General features: G+C 34.8%; 1 protein-coding gene across 2 annotated transcripts; it reads right to left on the bottom strand.

Annotated features, from left to right (window-relative positions):
- Positions 1-8544: 8544 nt before the first annotated feature.
- On the bottom strand, positions 8545-16791 carry isl1a (ISL LIM homeobox 1a). Of its 2 annotated transcripts, none has more exons than XM_088910473.1 (6): positions 16456-16791; positions 15605-15794; positions 13591-13850; positions 11853-12139; positions 10303-10470; positions 8545-9603 (listed from the first exon to the last, which is right to left on the bottom strand). In XM_088910473.1, the coding sequence occupies exons 1-6, from the start codon at positions 16481-16483 to the stop codon at positions 9487-9489; spliced, it is 1050 nt and encodes a 349-aa protein (XP_088766599.1). In that variant the 5' UTR covers positions 16484-16791; the 3' UTR covers positions 8545-9486. The 2 variants fall into 2 exon arrangements, with proteins under 2 accessions (XP_088766599.1, XP_088766601.1); XM_088910475.1 differs by lacking the exon at positions 8545-9603 and adding an exon at positions 9865-9928 and having other exon boundaries at positions 16456-16789.
- Between the last annotated feature and the right edge of the window lie 251 nt (positions 16792-17042).

The following is a 17042-nucleotide window of genomic DNA, read 5'->3' as shown; positions in this document are numbered from 1 at the left end:
CTTTTGAGCCACACTATGGAAAGCAATATTGCTACAGGCTCTTAGCATTCTTTTTCACACTCATTCTGCTGACAAGTAGCACTTGGAGTGTCCTCTTCATCGTCACATTCCAAGCTGCTTTAGCTAGGCAACGTCTTCCCTGTGTCTGATGACAGACAACTGAAAGCCCCGTAAGGGCTTATTTTTAAAACAGTGTCATCTCACACTGTGCTTGGTTTTGCAAAGTTTTGCACAGAGCAAATTCCATGATAGCTTTATCAAAGAGAGATATCAGTTCAGAAAGTTATGTCGCTTTTAAGGAGTAACCTTTGTCTTTTTTCACTGAACTTTTAGCTGTGACGGCTTTTGCTGTCACAAAACAGATCACGCTTAAGATAAGTTCTCAGTTGTTTAACTTTATAATGATTTTGTTAATACTCTCTCCCCCCCAACCCTCCCCCCCATATTTAACTCACAAGAGAATAATGAAAGAGAAAAAAAAAGAACCAAAGGACATTGTTAGTGATCTCATACCTGTATATTGAAATTAGATTGCATTTTCATGTTTAGTTTGTTTCTTAATTATTTGCTTGATTTCATGCATCATGTACATGCTCAAGACAAAGAAAAGTAAATGTGCTGCTTCAGAGCACTAATTATTGTCCAGAAATATGGACAATATGATGTTTGGGAAACTTCAAATGCTTCCTTTTGTGTCAGGATCTCATTTTCATCTTCAAATTAAAATTCCAAATTAAAGATTGCAGTATAGTGGTGTTGTTTAGTGTACCCCAAATAGTATACATCATTAAACCACACAAGGAACTTTAAAGCTCAACTTTAAAGATTTAAAACAAAACTTTAGATACAATGTTTAATTATTAGGGCAATCAATTTAAAGAAAATGTAATTTCTCTTTGTTTTTTTCTAAACTTGGGATACATGTTTAAACATTGTGATTTTATAAATACAGCTTTTGCTTTTGTATTTTGTGAAAATATTTTTTGTCATGAAAATATACAGTATGTGAACACAATTGAAAAAAACTGAATACTCAGTGAGGGTGCATTCATAAGATATTTTGAGTGCATATTGGACTCGTTTTAGCCTTAAATGTGGGGTAATTGCTTTATATTTTACCTATCCCATTTGAGTAAGAATTAATTGAGAGAAGATTTAATTAACACAAATGTATTTGATATTTGCAATTATTGAATTCACAAGAGGTTTAAACATTTAAGGAAGAAAAAAAACGGCTGTGCAGTACACCTTTGCAATCATTTTTGTAAAATGCTGGAACATCATGGACTGTAACTTTTGATTTAAACTATATGTTTAATATTCTTATAATTAAGTGTGTGTAAATCCTGGCAGATTCTCAGATGTTTGGCTGGGGTTTCTTATTTTTTAACGGATCTATGACATATATGGTCAGAAACAGGACTACTGGGAGGGATGCTTCATCCCAGCTGCATTCAGAATTAAATCTAATCTTATCTCGCAGGTTGTCATTGTTTCTCAATGCCTCCAACAGGTACAGTGCTGCTTTTGTTCCTGTCAGTTGCTGAGTTGAATGTAGTTGTAGAGATAGCCAAACCTGAGCAGTATTCTTTGAAGATCCTTTGTCCTGCTCCTTTTCCCTTTTCTACAGTGATCTCGTCAGAGGAATAATGATTGCATTTAAAGCTTAACTACTCTGCTTTTCATCTCTTCAGACTGGATCTACTATAGGTTTGTTCAATGTGCTTTCACCCCCTTTTTAAAAACATAAATATATGTTTGATATATATACAAATAGGAAGTGGAGTTGTGCATGTCTTATTATCATCTTCCTTAATGAATGTGATATGCTTTATTGGATTTTTTGGTTATTTAGAACATCATCAAGTTTTTGAGTGTATGAAATTCAAAGACATTATATACAGTACAATGATATTAAACTTATGTAAAAACTATTTTACATATTCACTGTTTTCTCTTTTTACTATGGAGATCTGCAGAAAATTTGTTTCATTTTTATGGTAACAGTAAATCCTGAGATCCATATTTTTCTGTACATATAATAGCTTTTTGTACAAAAACTTGATGATTATCATTTAGAGACTTAAATGACAAGTTTGATTTCTTCAAACCCAAACTAATCTCTGTTAATATTAAAGTTATTATAATAGTAAAAAAAACACTAGTGGAGGCTTTAATCTAATTACTGGTATTTATGTATGACAAGAAGATGTATAGTAATTTTCTGCCAAAAACTGAACTTTCTTCTTCAGATTTTGATTTACTTTTCTATTGCTTACATGATTCAGTATGAAGAAAAAAAACATTACCTTTTTGAAGCAGGAATAGGTTGGTCATTTGGCCTATCTAGTTCATTTAGTTTAGCACCTTTGGGATAATGTAAGGACTACCACGTTAGTACAATGGCTGTATGTGCTGATGTGTCAGCTGACTCCACTGTAGAATATGCAAGTAGATGAAGTAATATCCACCAATATAAAATCCTCATTTTTGATCAGCTCTTTAAGCTCTTTAAGTTATTTCTTTCTTGCAGAACTTTAAGAGAAAGACGTGTTTTTACTTAAAAGCATAACAAATCTTATTTTATGTTTTCTTGCTCAACTAACTGGAAGAAAAGATTATACTTAGTGCAACAAATGTAAATTTGTATTTGATGCCTATATAAATGAATGCATTGTCATTAATTTTGTGACTTCATTGTAAAGCAACATTTATTTCACAATGCTGAAAGATTTTAATCTTACAAATTAAGGATTGATACATTGTAAAAGTGTTATTATTATCTTTAAATAGTTGTATTATTGTCCTGAACTTTAAAAAATAATGTTTAAGGGTCACCGATTTTTATACATGTTTTTGTAATCACACAGCTTTTGAAATTGTAAAATATAAACCCTGCTTTTCTAGCATATGTGATAAAACAAACCATGAGTACAGATATGTTCAAGACAGTCAAATGTTTATCCAACAAATAATCTGTGGATAACTGCAAGAAAATAAAAAGATTGACATATGTGAACAATAAAGAGATCAGAAGAGAAATTGTGCACCCTACCACTGTCCATAGATTTGTCTAATGAAGGGAAATATTGTAATAATTATTCTCATTGCTGTGAGATATATATATATACGTGAAATGTTTCAACAACAGTGCATGCTGGTAGACTGATGTGTTTCAAAACTATACAATTTTACCACAATTTCCTCAGGCAATCAGCTTTAAACCACATCCACAAGCAAACAAAACAAAACACTGCACAATTATATTTGCTGAGGTCAAGAGTTTATAGCATTTGATTTAGGAATTTCTAAGTGCAAGAAAGAATTTTATACCTTTAAGCCTTTTATTGCATTCTTTATTCTTGCCAGATTCATCTTTCCATGCCAGTATAAGACAACCTTTTTGATTCTCTTATCAGACTTGAAAACACAATGAACCTTAGACATTGAGTGAAATAGACAAAAATACATAAGCAAATAGATAAAACTAACAATGCCTAGTTCCAACATGCTTTGTTGAAAATTCTTAAGCCTTAGACACACAAACCTCAACTTCTGCACACAACCTGTCAAAAGAAGACAATGGGTACAGTAAAAGGATACCCAGAAGCAAAATGAACTACTGGACACATGGCTCATAAACGTACACACATTCTTTGAGCTTATCCAGTGAGTGTTCAATTTCGTATTACAGCAGGACAAGCCATGACAAAATCAATGATGTAAAGGAATAGTCACTTATAGGGTGGAGAAGTCATGAATTACATTGATAAATACATATAAAACCAAAACAGCAACCACAGACAAGATTTGCCAGTTTAAAGGGTACAGCACACACAAAAAAAGTCAGTATGTGTAGGTATGGAGGAGCAAGAATGAGAAACAACACCCTACCTTTATGTATTTGTTTCATTATTATCTAGAGCAGTCATGCTCTCTATAGAGCTCAGTATTTCACACTCATCGGGGCTATAACTCTTAATGTGTGGATGTGCAGTCATATAACTGCCTATGCGACTAAATAAATTTGTTTCACAACAGAAACCTTTTTAACACTGCAAAAAACAAATAGGTCAAATACAGTTGTAAAATACAAAAGAAGACGTTTTTGTCAAGATTAACTGTAAAAACTATATTCATCAAGACAGCAATGAAACAGTGGTATAGGAGTAACATTTTTTTACCAAATTGAAACAAGAGGAGTGGGGGACTTCTTTATCAAGTTTTGGACAATCTCCTTTGACTATGATGAATAGGTTTTGCTTTTTTAGTTCTGCTTAAACAGAACTACAAGAGCTACAACTACATGATTACTGCTACTATGATTACATCCACTGCCAATAATATTTCTCAATAAATATTGGTAATAAATGTCACCCAGTTCAGGTGAGGTGATTCGATTCACAAATCCTGAATTCCTGATTCCTGAACACAAATCTAGGGAAAAAAATAATCATACAGTATAATCCGACAGTAGTGCATATGCTTTCTTTCCAGATTAATTGTAAATTACTAGTGTTCGTTTAAACAATAATTCCTCAATACGCAAAATCAGACGACGAGAGGAAGATTATCGTTGACGTAAGTTTATTTTTGCTATAAATCTGGACTAATGTGCAGGAATAACTCTGGAGTATAAGAACAGGTTGTAAAGCTGTAGAATCATCAGCTTGTGTTTACGATTTTTGTTCAAGAGACCAACCCTAATAATCTTTTTGTGCCCTAGTTGCTTGTAAGTATTACAGAAAAAAGAAACGTTGACCTAGCAGCATTACCTGTAAACTACATCATTACGGAAATCATTTTTGGTGACATTGTGAATAATTACATTAATTACGTTAAATCCCGCAAAATTCCCTTTATCATTGTAAGGTCACTGTGCTATGGGCAATATTCATTTGGTTTTCCCACTTGTATTGAGTAAGCCTTGTGTTACTACAAAAATAAGATTCTGACGTATCTGTTCATTGTGCAGTACTCTTTCCGTCTGTCTCTGCTCATATGATGTGAAAGGTTTTAGTGGAGCCTACTGTTAAAAACACACCGTTTGAATAATGGATTTACGCTAGTATTTAGAGAAACCTTGTGCCTTGCAAAGGACAAACTCTGTAAGCAAGGCTAGGGCACTTGACCTCCCACAGCTTTCTGTATATGTTACCATACGCAGAATGTGACTGTAAAATATTATACAGCACTTGAGAATGTTACGAAGTGCCAGCGCGCCTATAACGTATAAAATGGCTGTTGTAGCAACACCGTAACATGTTTCCCCTTTAAGAAATTAAAGTATGTCTATATATGAAGCAGAAGTCGTTGAGGTCCCACTGCCAGTATTAAGTCATGTCATTGTCATCACCATCATCATCATCATCGTCGTCGTCGTTGTTTTTGTTGTTGCTATTGGTGTTGTAGATGTTAACATAAAAATATTAGCCTTCCTCACACAACAGCTACAGCTATAATCCATCTCGTGAAAGTGCAAATTATTTTTTGTAGAATTTTCTAACAAAATACGTCTTTGGTAAGAAAATTGTTTACCAAAGTGTGTATTTCTTTGCTTTGTTGTGTTTCCTAAATATCGTGATAGTTCTTCTTTGTGTGCCACGGCCACTGCACTATACATTTTAAATAGCCAATATAAAGAAAAGAGATACAAATGAATGGAAAGAAATGTTCCTGATTAGCTGATGCACAGATTAAGTGTGATATAGACTAATTAGAAGTTTTATGCATAAAAGCATGAAAAGAAGTAGTAGCGGCAGTGTTGATTTAGTCATGCCCAAATTCTACACTTACAGTACAACATACTCAGGGCCATTTTAATTGTTTAGGAACGCTGAAGGAAGGGTTAATGCTAGCATACTAGACCTCACATCATTAAGGAATCCATACATCATTTACATTTACTTCAGAAAACATTTTTATTCCCCCGTTTTACCATCTTAAATTAATAATTCATTCGAGAGAACCTTAAACATTTATTCACATGGCACATTTGTTAGAGGTCCGAAGATTAATGTGTTCATTTTTGTGGAGTATCTTCACCTTCAGTGGCTGTCAATTCCGCCCCCAAAGCGACTACAGAAAACTAAAATGTATAATTCTCTACTTCTTTAGCTAGCGCGCAAACCAGTGTCGATCGAAGCTATTCGTAAGGATTAAAGTATATTTCCCGGCAAACCGATACCAAAAAATATGTGTGTGAAAGGACTTTTTAAAAAGTTTGCTGTTTTTAACGCGTGGATTGGCTGAGGTGTGATAGCCCGATCGTTCTACTTTTTTCGTGTCCTTTAGCGCAGGGGCTTTTAGAATCTTTCAGCTGATTCCGGAGAGAGATAAGGAGCCGCCGAGCCACCACATCTGTCTAGACTAAGGACCCCACAATCATACTTGTTTGGATTAGTCTTCAAGATCCACCGATCTGATCAGTTTCTATAGGAAAGAGAAAGATACAACAACACCCCGTCTTCCTCTTCCGAGGTGCTTGGCACCTCCCTAGAGGCAAAGCTATCTTGGCAAACATTGCTAAGCTTCCAAAACTGTCTATGGCCTCGAGGCCGGTAACCTGATTAACAGATTAAATAGAATAAAATTTAAAAAATGTAGAATCAGAAACTATAGATTAAATATATAGAATAAATACATGAATCAATGGAACTATTATTATTATTATTATTATTATTATTATTATTATTATTTTTACACAGACACAGCTTCTTGAAATAAATATATCACGTGTAACACTGTCTATTTCTTCTTTCCTCTGGACAAAATTCCCTCCTGTGTATTTGTAAAACGTTTGTTTGAATTCCCCTAGTTACAGTGTCTTAAGGTCATCCACTACGAAGCCTATAAATTTCGTGCTGATGACGTTTAGACACCAGAAAGCATGGTTTATTTGTCTCCTCTTACCAAGGGGAAAGAAAGGAAACGAAAAGACGATCAGAATAAGTCCGCTGGTGCTTACACGTATGCAGTTAAATTACAGTAGGGTCTTTATTGTAATGGTCACTTGAGATGCATCGTTGCGACGCTGTTAACTTCTATTTCTAGAACAGCGATAAACCCTCTGTATTTTAAGATTCTATTACCCTGTTGTGATTCAAGTGCACGGTTTCAGAGAAGCAGTCTATGTAAAACAGGTAACTATATTTATGTACAGGTAGGCCAACTGTAAATATCCTAGTGCCTTTGAAGGATTTTTTATGTCTAGAGCTATAGCTAAACTCCCCATTGATATTAACGGTATTATGTTTTATTTCTTTTTGGGTTTTTTTTAATAAGACTGAGACAAACTGATGAATCAAACTGAGACACGCTACAGTATTTGCACTTTTCATTGCTATTTCTTGCACCTTCAGGGCTTAGGATGTCGTACTCAATGTGGTAGTCTAATGACGTTCCTTTCCAATCGATATTATAGTACGACTAAAATGAGCAAACCATGGTTTTAAAAACATTTTTTGCAATTAAAGACGTATTATAAACCTGTAGTGACATTGACAGTTACAGTATTTGATATACTGTGCTCTCAGAAACAGCCCAATTAACTAAACAAAAGGTACTGGGAGGCCAGGCCTCTTCATAATTTCCTGTTATTATCTTGACCATTCTCATAAGTTCAGAATTTACACATTTAATAACAATACAAGACAAAGAGTAATATCAAGAGTTTAACTTTCAAATTATTTCTATAGCGCGGTTTGATTTTTGTCAGATGGTCAACTTCTGCTAAAGATTATTTTAAAGCATTTTCCTGTAGACTGTTTTTTTTAATATTCTGAAATGCATTGTGTAAAACGTGCTCATTTCCATTAGAGTTCAGCTATATAAATGCACAGCATTTTAGCTAGTCTTTATACTAGGTCCGTCAATTGCCTTTTCAGTATTATATGTATTTTGTTACTATTGTAAACACTAAGCAAAAAAAAGCCTCTAAATACAAAAGGCCTGCAGCGAATGTTTGTACAAATATAAGTATATCGTTTATTATTGGAAGAGGTCAATAGATGGCAACTATTCTCGTTACAAAATTGTTTTGTTACATTTTATATCCTAACGGGTGTTGCAAAGTTTCTTTTCAATGGTTTTACTTTAAGCTGAATATATTATCTTACGCTAGCTCTTAATTGAAGCTACAGTAAGTCTTGTTCTCCAACGTCTACACCGTATACTTAAAAGTCAAGTCTCGATATTACAAAAATAGCAATACATGTAACAAAGGCTAATATTAATCTCGACTATCATAAAATGCAATGACAAATGGTGTTCAATTACGACAAATTTACTTTTTAATCCAACATGTATCATCAAAAGCAGTTGTTTTATGCAGAGCACGCAGGCCAATTTACTACATTATAAAAGTGCATTCTGCTTAGAAGAAAACAGCTCAAAAATTATTGCACTTTTTGACTTACGTCAAACCTTTTATTAGTGAAATAGTCCTGAAGATATATTTCTACATATGGCGTTGTTTTACATAATCTTCAAGAAAAGACGGGACACATAAAATCTGACGGATAATTCAAAGACCACAGTACAATCTTTTCTTTTTTTACTTCAGCAAACAAAAGTACATGAATAGTGGCAAGTCTTTCGACAATAAATAATAAATTATAATTTTTTTGCAGTACAAGAACAAACAAAAATCTTTTTTCCAGAGCTAACCAACGGTTGTTTTAACCAATAACTATACACATCTTTGGGAAAAAAGTTCTTGGACGGACACAAATTCACACACAAAATTCCCACGAAGCTTGTGGCAAAATAGAGGTATACCTTGTTGCAATGCTTTAGTACTTGGGCTTTTTAAGGAGAGAATTCAACTAAAATGGAAAAGCAGTATCTGCAGTCCCCTTCTGACCATCAGCAGGGGGATTTGAAAATCAAGAACCAGCTATGTAATAGAACCAGGATCAACGAGTCATTGGGTTACAAGTCAACCACTGCACATTGCAATGAGCATATGAAATTCAAATTTGATCCTCTTCAGAATTCAGACTCATTCTGTGGGTCTCGCTTGCCCTTGGAGTCCACTGAATTGCAGAACTAATGTTGCTCTTCCAGGTTTTTGGCAAGGCTGTAACCAACTTCATTTCCAACAGAGGCAGCACCATTTAAACATGATGAGACCATAGGTCTTTCCATTTGTTAACGTCAAAGTTATGCAGACAGCATGAATCCCTTTCCCTGCAACTCACAGAATTTACATCATGGTTGTCTTCTCTTAAGTAATTTTGCAAGAAGTCTTGGATGTATATTGAAGTATATTTCAGCTTCTAGGCAATTCCCATGATTGTCTTCACAGTGTACAAATACAACCAGGGGTTGTTTGGATAAAGAGGCTTCGTGCAGTTTAATGGAGGGTATTTTTTTTCTAATGGACCAACCAGTGAACAAACTGGTTGTAAACCACAGTCCTTAAGAGTCTGGAGGTTCCAACACCTCGTCAGCTCATCACTGTAAATATTAAATAGTCCACATTCCTCATGCCTCTATAGGACTCGATACCATGCTGTTCGGTGTATCTGGTAGTTGTGAGGACATGGATGCAACTTCACTCCCTGTTGAGTTAGAACCTGGTCCTCCTTCTGAAAAATTTACCTAAAAAAGAAAATGAAATTGTAATTTCCATTGCAATCAAGAGTATGTCTTAGTTGCATTATCTTTAAGATAGACCACGTTATTTTGTAAACATGAGCACATTTGTGATTAAGAAAAATATTTTTCATCATTCTATAATTAATACAACTTAAACAATAAAAAATTACAAATTGTCCAACAGTCATATATGTAGGACGCTAATTGAAGCATTAAATGACAAAAAAGGCATACAGAGAGGACATATTAAACAGTGACACTTACATAATCAATATCTATCGATCAGCTAGGCTCTTCTAATGACTCACCCATGACATCATACCATTATCTCGTGTAAAGGAAAAAATTGAACAAAAAATCAAGATTGTATCATTATTGATGTTGTAATGGTTATTCATTTGTAACTGATGTGCTTTATACAATCATGTGATCTTAAAATTGTAATATAAGAGAGAGGCTATGAGAAAGATTTTTTTTATATACTGTATATAACTGCATAACCGCAATAACGATGACGACTCCTCTTTTAATTAGTGGTAAAATTAAGTTATTTGATAAAAAGGCAAGTTTAGTCAGTTTAAAAATATTATGTTCTGCTCTAGTGTAATGTATGGTATGCGGTTTGATAACAGAGAGGCGTTTTCTGTGGTGCAGTATGACAGAATATACAGTGTGCGCTTTGTGCTTGGTGTTGGCACTCACCAGTTGCTGAAATGCGGGCTGGTCTATGTCACTCTGCAGTGCGAAGTCGCTCAGTACTTTCCAAGGCGGCTGGTAACTCTGCACCTCCACTGGGTTTGCCTGCAAACCACCGTCGTGTCTCTCTGGACTAGCAGCCACCATAGGAGTCCCCGTCATTCCCTGGATGTTCTGCAGACAAGCCCCAAGAAAGTGTTTTGAGTTTACAGAGTTGAGATCGTACTCGTTTATGAACACAGTCATGTAATCGTGTATTAGGTTTCGGCACATCTAATGTTATGACACTTTTAAGACTTAAAAAGAGCATTCTCTTAGCATACGTTTCAATATTGTAGAAAATATAAGATTTTGATATTTGATATTATAAAGAGATCGAATTCGTGTTTTGTATTATGTATATTTCTTTAAACCACTGCCAACAGCAATTAAAATATGCATTGTATATTAGTCATAGGCTGTAACCTAGACTAATTCTGTCAGTTTGTGCACATATAATTTCTGCAGCTGTTTGCAGCCACAAAAGCTACATTAAAGTGCTGTGATTTTTTTGCATCATTTGATTTTACATGAATAAACCGTGATTTATACTATGATATTTGTAGGATTTACTTTAACCCACATTATGTTATAACCAGTTTTTGGATAAATTCAAGGATTGGCATCACTTCATTTTGCCCCCTACTTTTGTGCCTAAAAGCACACTTAACAAGTACTCGAACAGACATAACTGTCTCAAACGTTCTTTCGGAATGTAGGCTAAATGATGATTCAATTATTCCTCAGCTTCTTAAAGAAACAGCATTTACGATATTGTATAATCCCGAATTAACGTTTAACCGTTGACAAATAGTGCTTAAATAAATATATTGATAAAAACTATATAAATGATAAAAACCCATTTTACAAAAAGGATGATATTCAATAATGTGCTGTCTGGAAGCACTTTTTCGGTCTAGGAAGGTTGCTTTCAGATAGATCCGCCCAAATTCTCTTCAAATTGTACTAATCCAACGCCTTCATTTTTTTCTGTAAACGAAGGGTTAAAATAAAAAAAATAATTATTAAATGTCTCGATTTTAATCTTAGCTGCTAATAAACTTTTTTTTTCCAAAATGAAAACGATCGCGATTGAAGTAGGCCAATACATCACAATGACTTCAGGTATGCGATGGAATATCTCGCTTTTACCACAAAACCGTTATAATTGATTCAAAACCTAAACATACATGTTTTGTGTTCTTCAGTTAAACACTTTGTGACAGTTGCAGGAAAGGTTTACAATAAAGCCTTATTTTTTATCCATTGTGGTTGCGGCAAGATCAAACTGCTGTGCAGTTAAGTTTAAATAGTCTCCAATGCTGCTTTAACACGGAGCTGTAGACAAAAAGACTTGGTGTTTACAGCACAGTGAAACGCTTTATTGATATAGCGAGAGTACTAGGTGTCCATGTTAATAATAAGATTAGATGTATATTGTGCAGATTTATCCAATATCCTTGGGTCTTCAATAGTTTCACTCGGAGAGCAGTGTCTTAAAACGCTCGGATCCTCACCGTTTTGTCATTAGGCTGTTGTTGTTGAAGTTGTTTCATTAAGATGCTCCTCTTTTTGTCCTTGCAGCGCTTGTTTTGAAACCACACCCGGATGACTCTCGGACTAAGGCCCGTCATTTCTACCAGTTGCTCCTTCATAAGGGCATCTGGTCTTGGGTTGGCAGCGTAGCAAGTTCTCAAGGTGTGAAGCTGCTTCTCGTTGAGTACAGTTCTGACTCGGGTGGTTTTTTCCGGTTGTTTGTGAACATGGGGTCGAAGCGCGGGCTGTCTGGCAGATATGGGTTCTGCTGTAAGAACGAATAGTTCAAAGAAATAAGAACTTGATAACTTAATATAAGTGTAAAATATGAAATTACACTTATTTAGAAATAAGTATTTTATTAAAATATACTTCCTGATATGTTGGTATATTACAAGTACAAATGTTGTATATACCTATATATAAAACATAGTATATAATAGTATATAAGTATATAAGAGCGATTCAATTAACAGTAAGAATGACTGACATTTTCTGCAAATTGAAGCCTTGCGCCTTAGAAAAAACTAGAAGGAACTTTACACAGAAAAAAAAACATGCGAGTTTCCAGTTCCAACTACAGACATATCAGACCATCTGTGGCCCACGGCTATACGGAATTCAAGCCTTGAATGGAAAGGTGACTGTAATTAATTGCCATGCAAAGTTCTTTTACATTTTAGCAAGCGTACGGTCTTTGAAATCAAACATAAAGCTGTACAAGACATCAACAATATTATTCAAAACCGTGAACAGCGAGATGTATTGCAGGAGACTGCTTTGTCGATAAAACTACAATGACGTGTAAAAACTCAAACCGAGAGTCCCCCAGATAATATAAAACTCTTAAATTAGACGGGATCAGTTAAAAGTCAATTAGCGCAGATTAGATTGTTGACAGTTTTAAATTACATCACTACTAGAAAGTTGTAAACTTGCTCTCATTTAACAGTTAGGTGAAACACCAATTCGTGAATCCCATTACACATCATGAAAGATACGAAGAAACAGAAATATGTAATTATTTTTTTCCTAATTGTTTTCAATTACATCAGTAAGTAAAATCTGTACAGTAATCGGTTAAACTGCATCGAACATAAGCATAACGATTTATTGGTACAGTTAAAGGATTGGAATAATTACAGAAATATGACCCCAATGATCAAAAATAATGATTAGAATTGACTGAATACTAATTGTGAATCCATCATGAATTCAAAGAATCAAATGGAACTCCAAAGAAATGCAAATAATATTGCTATGTGAAAAAGTCTAGTCTATTTTATATGCCTTTGAAAGAAAGGTAGTGTTCCCTGCAGGAAGGGAATCGGGAGCACTGAACTTATTCTAGGTTTATGAAATATTGAACAGTGTAATAATTCCTTGAATTATTTTGTTCTAAGAAAAGAATGACTTCTTTCTTTTTTACTTATTCTTATTAAAATATATTCTTGTAAACGTAATAAAAATAAATGGTTTCACTAATTATATAGGCTTCCCTGTTCCGTTTTACAGGAGAGTCATTAGGGTGGCAGGCTTAGCCGACTAAGACTTCTGGCTTTTCATTACAAAAAGAACACCCAAAATATACAGAGCTTTAAAACATATCACATACAAGAAAAAATGTGTTACACTTTAATCCGGACGCAGATCATTCTATTGTATTACAACATGCTATTCCGTGTCACTGTTACCCGTGATAAAATATGCACAACGTACCTGCCATCTGTAAAGGTCTTGCCGGGTGTAAAGGGCTGAGAGGGTCTCCTGCTCCCATTGTTGCCCTCTCCACAACATCGTGATCGGCTCTGCAGAACAGGCCATCCTCCCTCAGAGCAAACTCGTCCCCGGGGATAAGCTGCCGGCTGCAGGCCACACAGCGAAAACACTCGATATGGTATACCTTGGAGCGGGCTCTCATCACGAAATCATTCTTACTGAAGCCTATGTTACACTTGGCGCACTTTATCCCGTACAACCTGGAACACAAATTTCCCAGAAAAGTCAGAATTTACTCTGTTAACAATTTAAAGATTTTTTTAACAAAAACGTAGATCCCGTCTTTGCCATTTTTAATGTTAAGATTAAAAAAAACTATTGCGCATTGAAAAAAGCAAAGCTGTGACAATTCTTACCATCATCCGTTAATATGATCGGTAACGTATGGCAAATGATACTCTCCCCATAGATGCACAGAGTATATAGAGCACATACAGTATAAAGCACATATGTCACTTGCATAGTTAGAATTATTGAACTCATTTTTTTTTCATCTACACCAAAACAGAAAAAAGGCTCACAAGCAGAACTTTGTGTTACAAAGAAGAGAATCTCTCATCTCTTGATTATTTTATTTCTGAAAACAATTTGTGCGAAGGTATATTTGCCTACTTTGCTAACTCTAAGTTCAACATGATAAATGCAGGTACACTAAATTATCCGCAAGTGGAATGCACACTTTCATTCAGTTAATTATTAAACTTTCTGCGTGACCCCATGAAAAGTGATTCAGATTTTATTTACTGTTTGATTTTGGAAAACTATGCTGCAAGATGCAGAAAGGCCTATATAAGAGCTAATAACACATCACTGCCATAACCCTCACCTTTAATTTAGCATTCCGCAATTAACAATAGACTTGATAGCGATCGTATTAGTATTCTCTGCTGTTTTATGTAATTTAAGCTATGCTTTCATCTTCTGATATTTATTTTTAATTATAAAACTACAAATAAAACAATTATTATTATAGTTTATAATTGCGATTCTAGTGTCAATACTACAAAAATAACTGAAATAATCCAAAAAACAATATTTAAATTAAACGAGTTGTATATTTCGACCAGATGTTTGCATACATGAATATTCGGCTATTTTCCTTCTATTTAATATTCATTTTTGCTGTTTGCAATGCTCATACAAACTCACAACATTTAGGGGTATAAATTAACAGACGATATTCGATCTTTAACTGCTAATGCTCATATTTAATATATTTCTAGAATAGAAAGCTATGAATAGATTCTACGACGGAGGCAAATAGAAAACGTGTGTCAAAATGTACCAGAGCGATATTGTCTTGGATTTATGAAACCTTTAGGCTTTAATTGGTCTGACTGCAAAAATAACTCACCAGGCAGCAACAGTACATTTGTCCCTATGCAAAACTTTCACAGGTATTAATTAAAAATTCGATCTTTAATTTTTGGAATTGGAAATATGTCATGATTTCTTCTTGTATTTCAATGTGACAGAGAATAACATTTAAAAAACACCACATAACCATTTCTTAAAATACTTTGTTTTACCTACTCTTGTCAGATATACATGTATGTAATGTGTATAATAGTAAAATATCTCTGAGAAAGAAAGCATATGGCTAAAATCATATACGAGTAATCCAGTGAATTTCTTGCCTGTAGGTTAGCTCACCTAGTGATATTTTTACTCTAATGTGATTTTCAATACGATACGGGACTTTGTTATTCGCAGATCGTGTTTTCAAGAAGTGACACAACTTAGAAACGCAATACATAGCATTGTAGTTTTTATCTGAATAACTGCCATTCTGTTTGAATGGAATAATTTTCTGATAAATACTAAGATTGGAAATTATCCATCATGACGTACGTGACTACAATTCGGAAGGAGTAGTGTCGTTAGTTGTTATTTCTCATATTTAATTAGATTAATCTAAAGCCAGACGAAAAAGGACATTCAAAACAATGCTTACCTGATGTAGTCTCTTTTACAATAGGTCTTCCCATCTCTAACAAAGCAGGTACAGGATTCGTCCAAATACTGATTACATTCTGCACATTTCAGACATGCAGCGTGCCATTCCAAATCCGGAGAAACCCTCAAAATATACTGATCGTGTATTTGATTTCCACAACCAACACATAACGAAATGAGGCGTTTTTCTGCAAACAAAAACAAAAGCAAGTAAGAAGCTGCTCGGACCAAAGTGATGAAAATATTCTACATGAGAAGTGGATACACATCCTGCGCACTTTAACATTCTCATATATAACTTCAATAAATAGAACACGCCAGTAAGAATCGAGGGTATTGTATCACGCAAAACCTTTAATAACTGAAATATTGCAAATGTCCGCGACAGCAATAGCAATAAAAATAATCCATGATGTACAGTATTAATGTCATTATCCTTGCATACTACGGCACTTTTTACCTCAGAAGGTTGAACTTCATCGTTACAAAAAAGATCATTTAAAAATAAAAAGTGTCCTTTGCGCCAACACGAGTCAAGACTACATTAGACCAGCTGACAAAATTAAGAGTCTATTTACTTAACGAATTAACCATGTGCAGGAATACAAAAAATGTTTTCGCTTCTTAGATTAAGCGTTTACCAACTTTTGTCTCTTTGCGTAAATGCGTTGCGGTACTGCTGACAAGAATGCGTGGACAGGACCCCCTAGACGTTGCCCCAAAGGTAAACAAATTTATACTTAAAAATGATCTCTTCTTATGGGTTAGGTTGTACTGTATCCACTCGCAACAAGCAGTTGCTGCTAACTAAGAAACACATGCCATTTCAATGTAAAAAGTTGAACTTACTTTTTGGCGGATCTCCCATGTCTCCCATGTCAAGATAATAAGGTGGTGTTAGGTCCACTGTGAAAATTTGGTGCTGCAGCTTTATACCAGAAACAATATTTTCGCTTGCAGTGAAGCAGTGTTTTTATGGGTGAGAGGCGCTGCGGTGCTGGGCTGGGTACTACTGTTCACGTTGAAAGTAAAGGGTACGCGCGCCGCAGTGCCTGGTCTCACTGCTGATGAGGCACTCTTGTCCTTATCTCTCACTCAAACTCTCTGCTCTAACTCTACTCAATCGCCATTGGTCTGACGTGAGGTGCGGGAACGTCATCTTCATGGAAAGCCGATTGGCTCTGAAAGAGCAGAGCAGCTGTTCCTATTATCACATTACAACTCTTGAAGTCCTACAGTGGTCTGCAGCTATACCATCCTTATTTCTTTTAAGGAGCCTATCTTTTGCTGACCTCTTCCATTTTCCTTCATTTACCGTATATTTTTCTCTTTTATTATCCTGCGTTCTGAGGTTTTTGGAGATGCTTGGGATTTTCATCTTTATTAAGGTTTATTTTATTAAGGCATTTATTATTTTTATTGTCCAGCGCTAAAAC

The sequence above is a fragment of the Atractosteus spatula genome, chromosome 3 (genome assembly GCF_055471065.1).
Source record: "Atractosteus spatula isolate fAtrSpa1 chromosome 3, fAtrSpa1.hap1, whole genome shotgun sequence".
Classification (NCBI taxonomy): Eukaryota; Metazoa; Chordata; class Actinopteri; order Semionotiformes; family Lepisosteidae; genus Atractosteus; species Atractosteus spatula.
Note: the sequence above shows the minus strand (reverse complement) of the source record. Positions and strands in the feature narration are given on the sequence as shown.

Bases quoted from the DNA above. Each gene is read 5' to 3' on its own strand.
- isl1a (XM_088910473.1), bottom strand. From the start codon at position 16,483: ATGGGAGACATGGGAGATCCGCCAAAAA. The intron at 15,795-16,455 runs GTAAGTTCAACT...TTTTGTTTGCAG, and splicing joins CATGGGAGATCCGCCAAAAA to AAAAACGCCTCATTTCGTTA. The intron at 10,471-11,852 runs GTGAGGATCCGA...GCTTGTCTGCAG, and splicing joins AACAGCCTAATGACAAAACG to AACATCCAGGGAATGACGGG.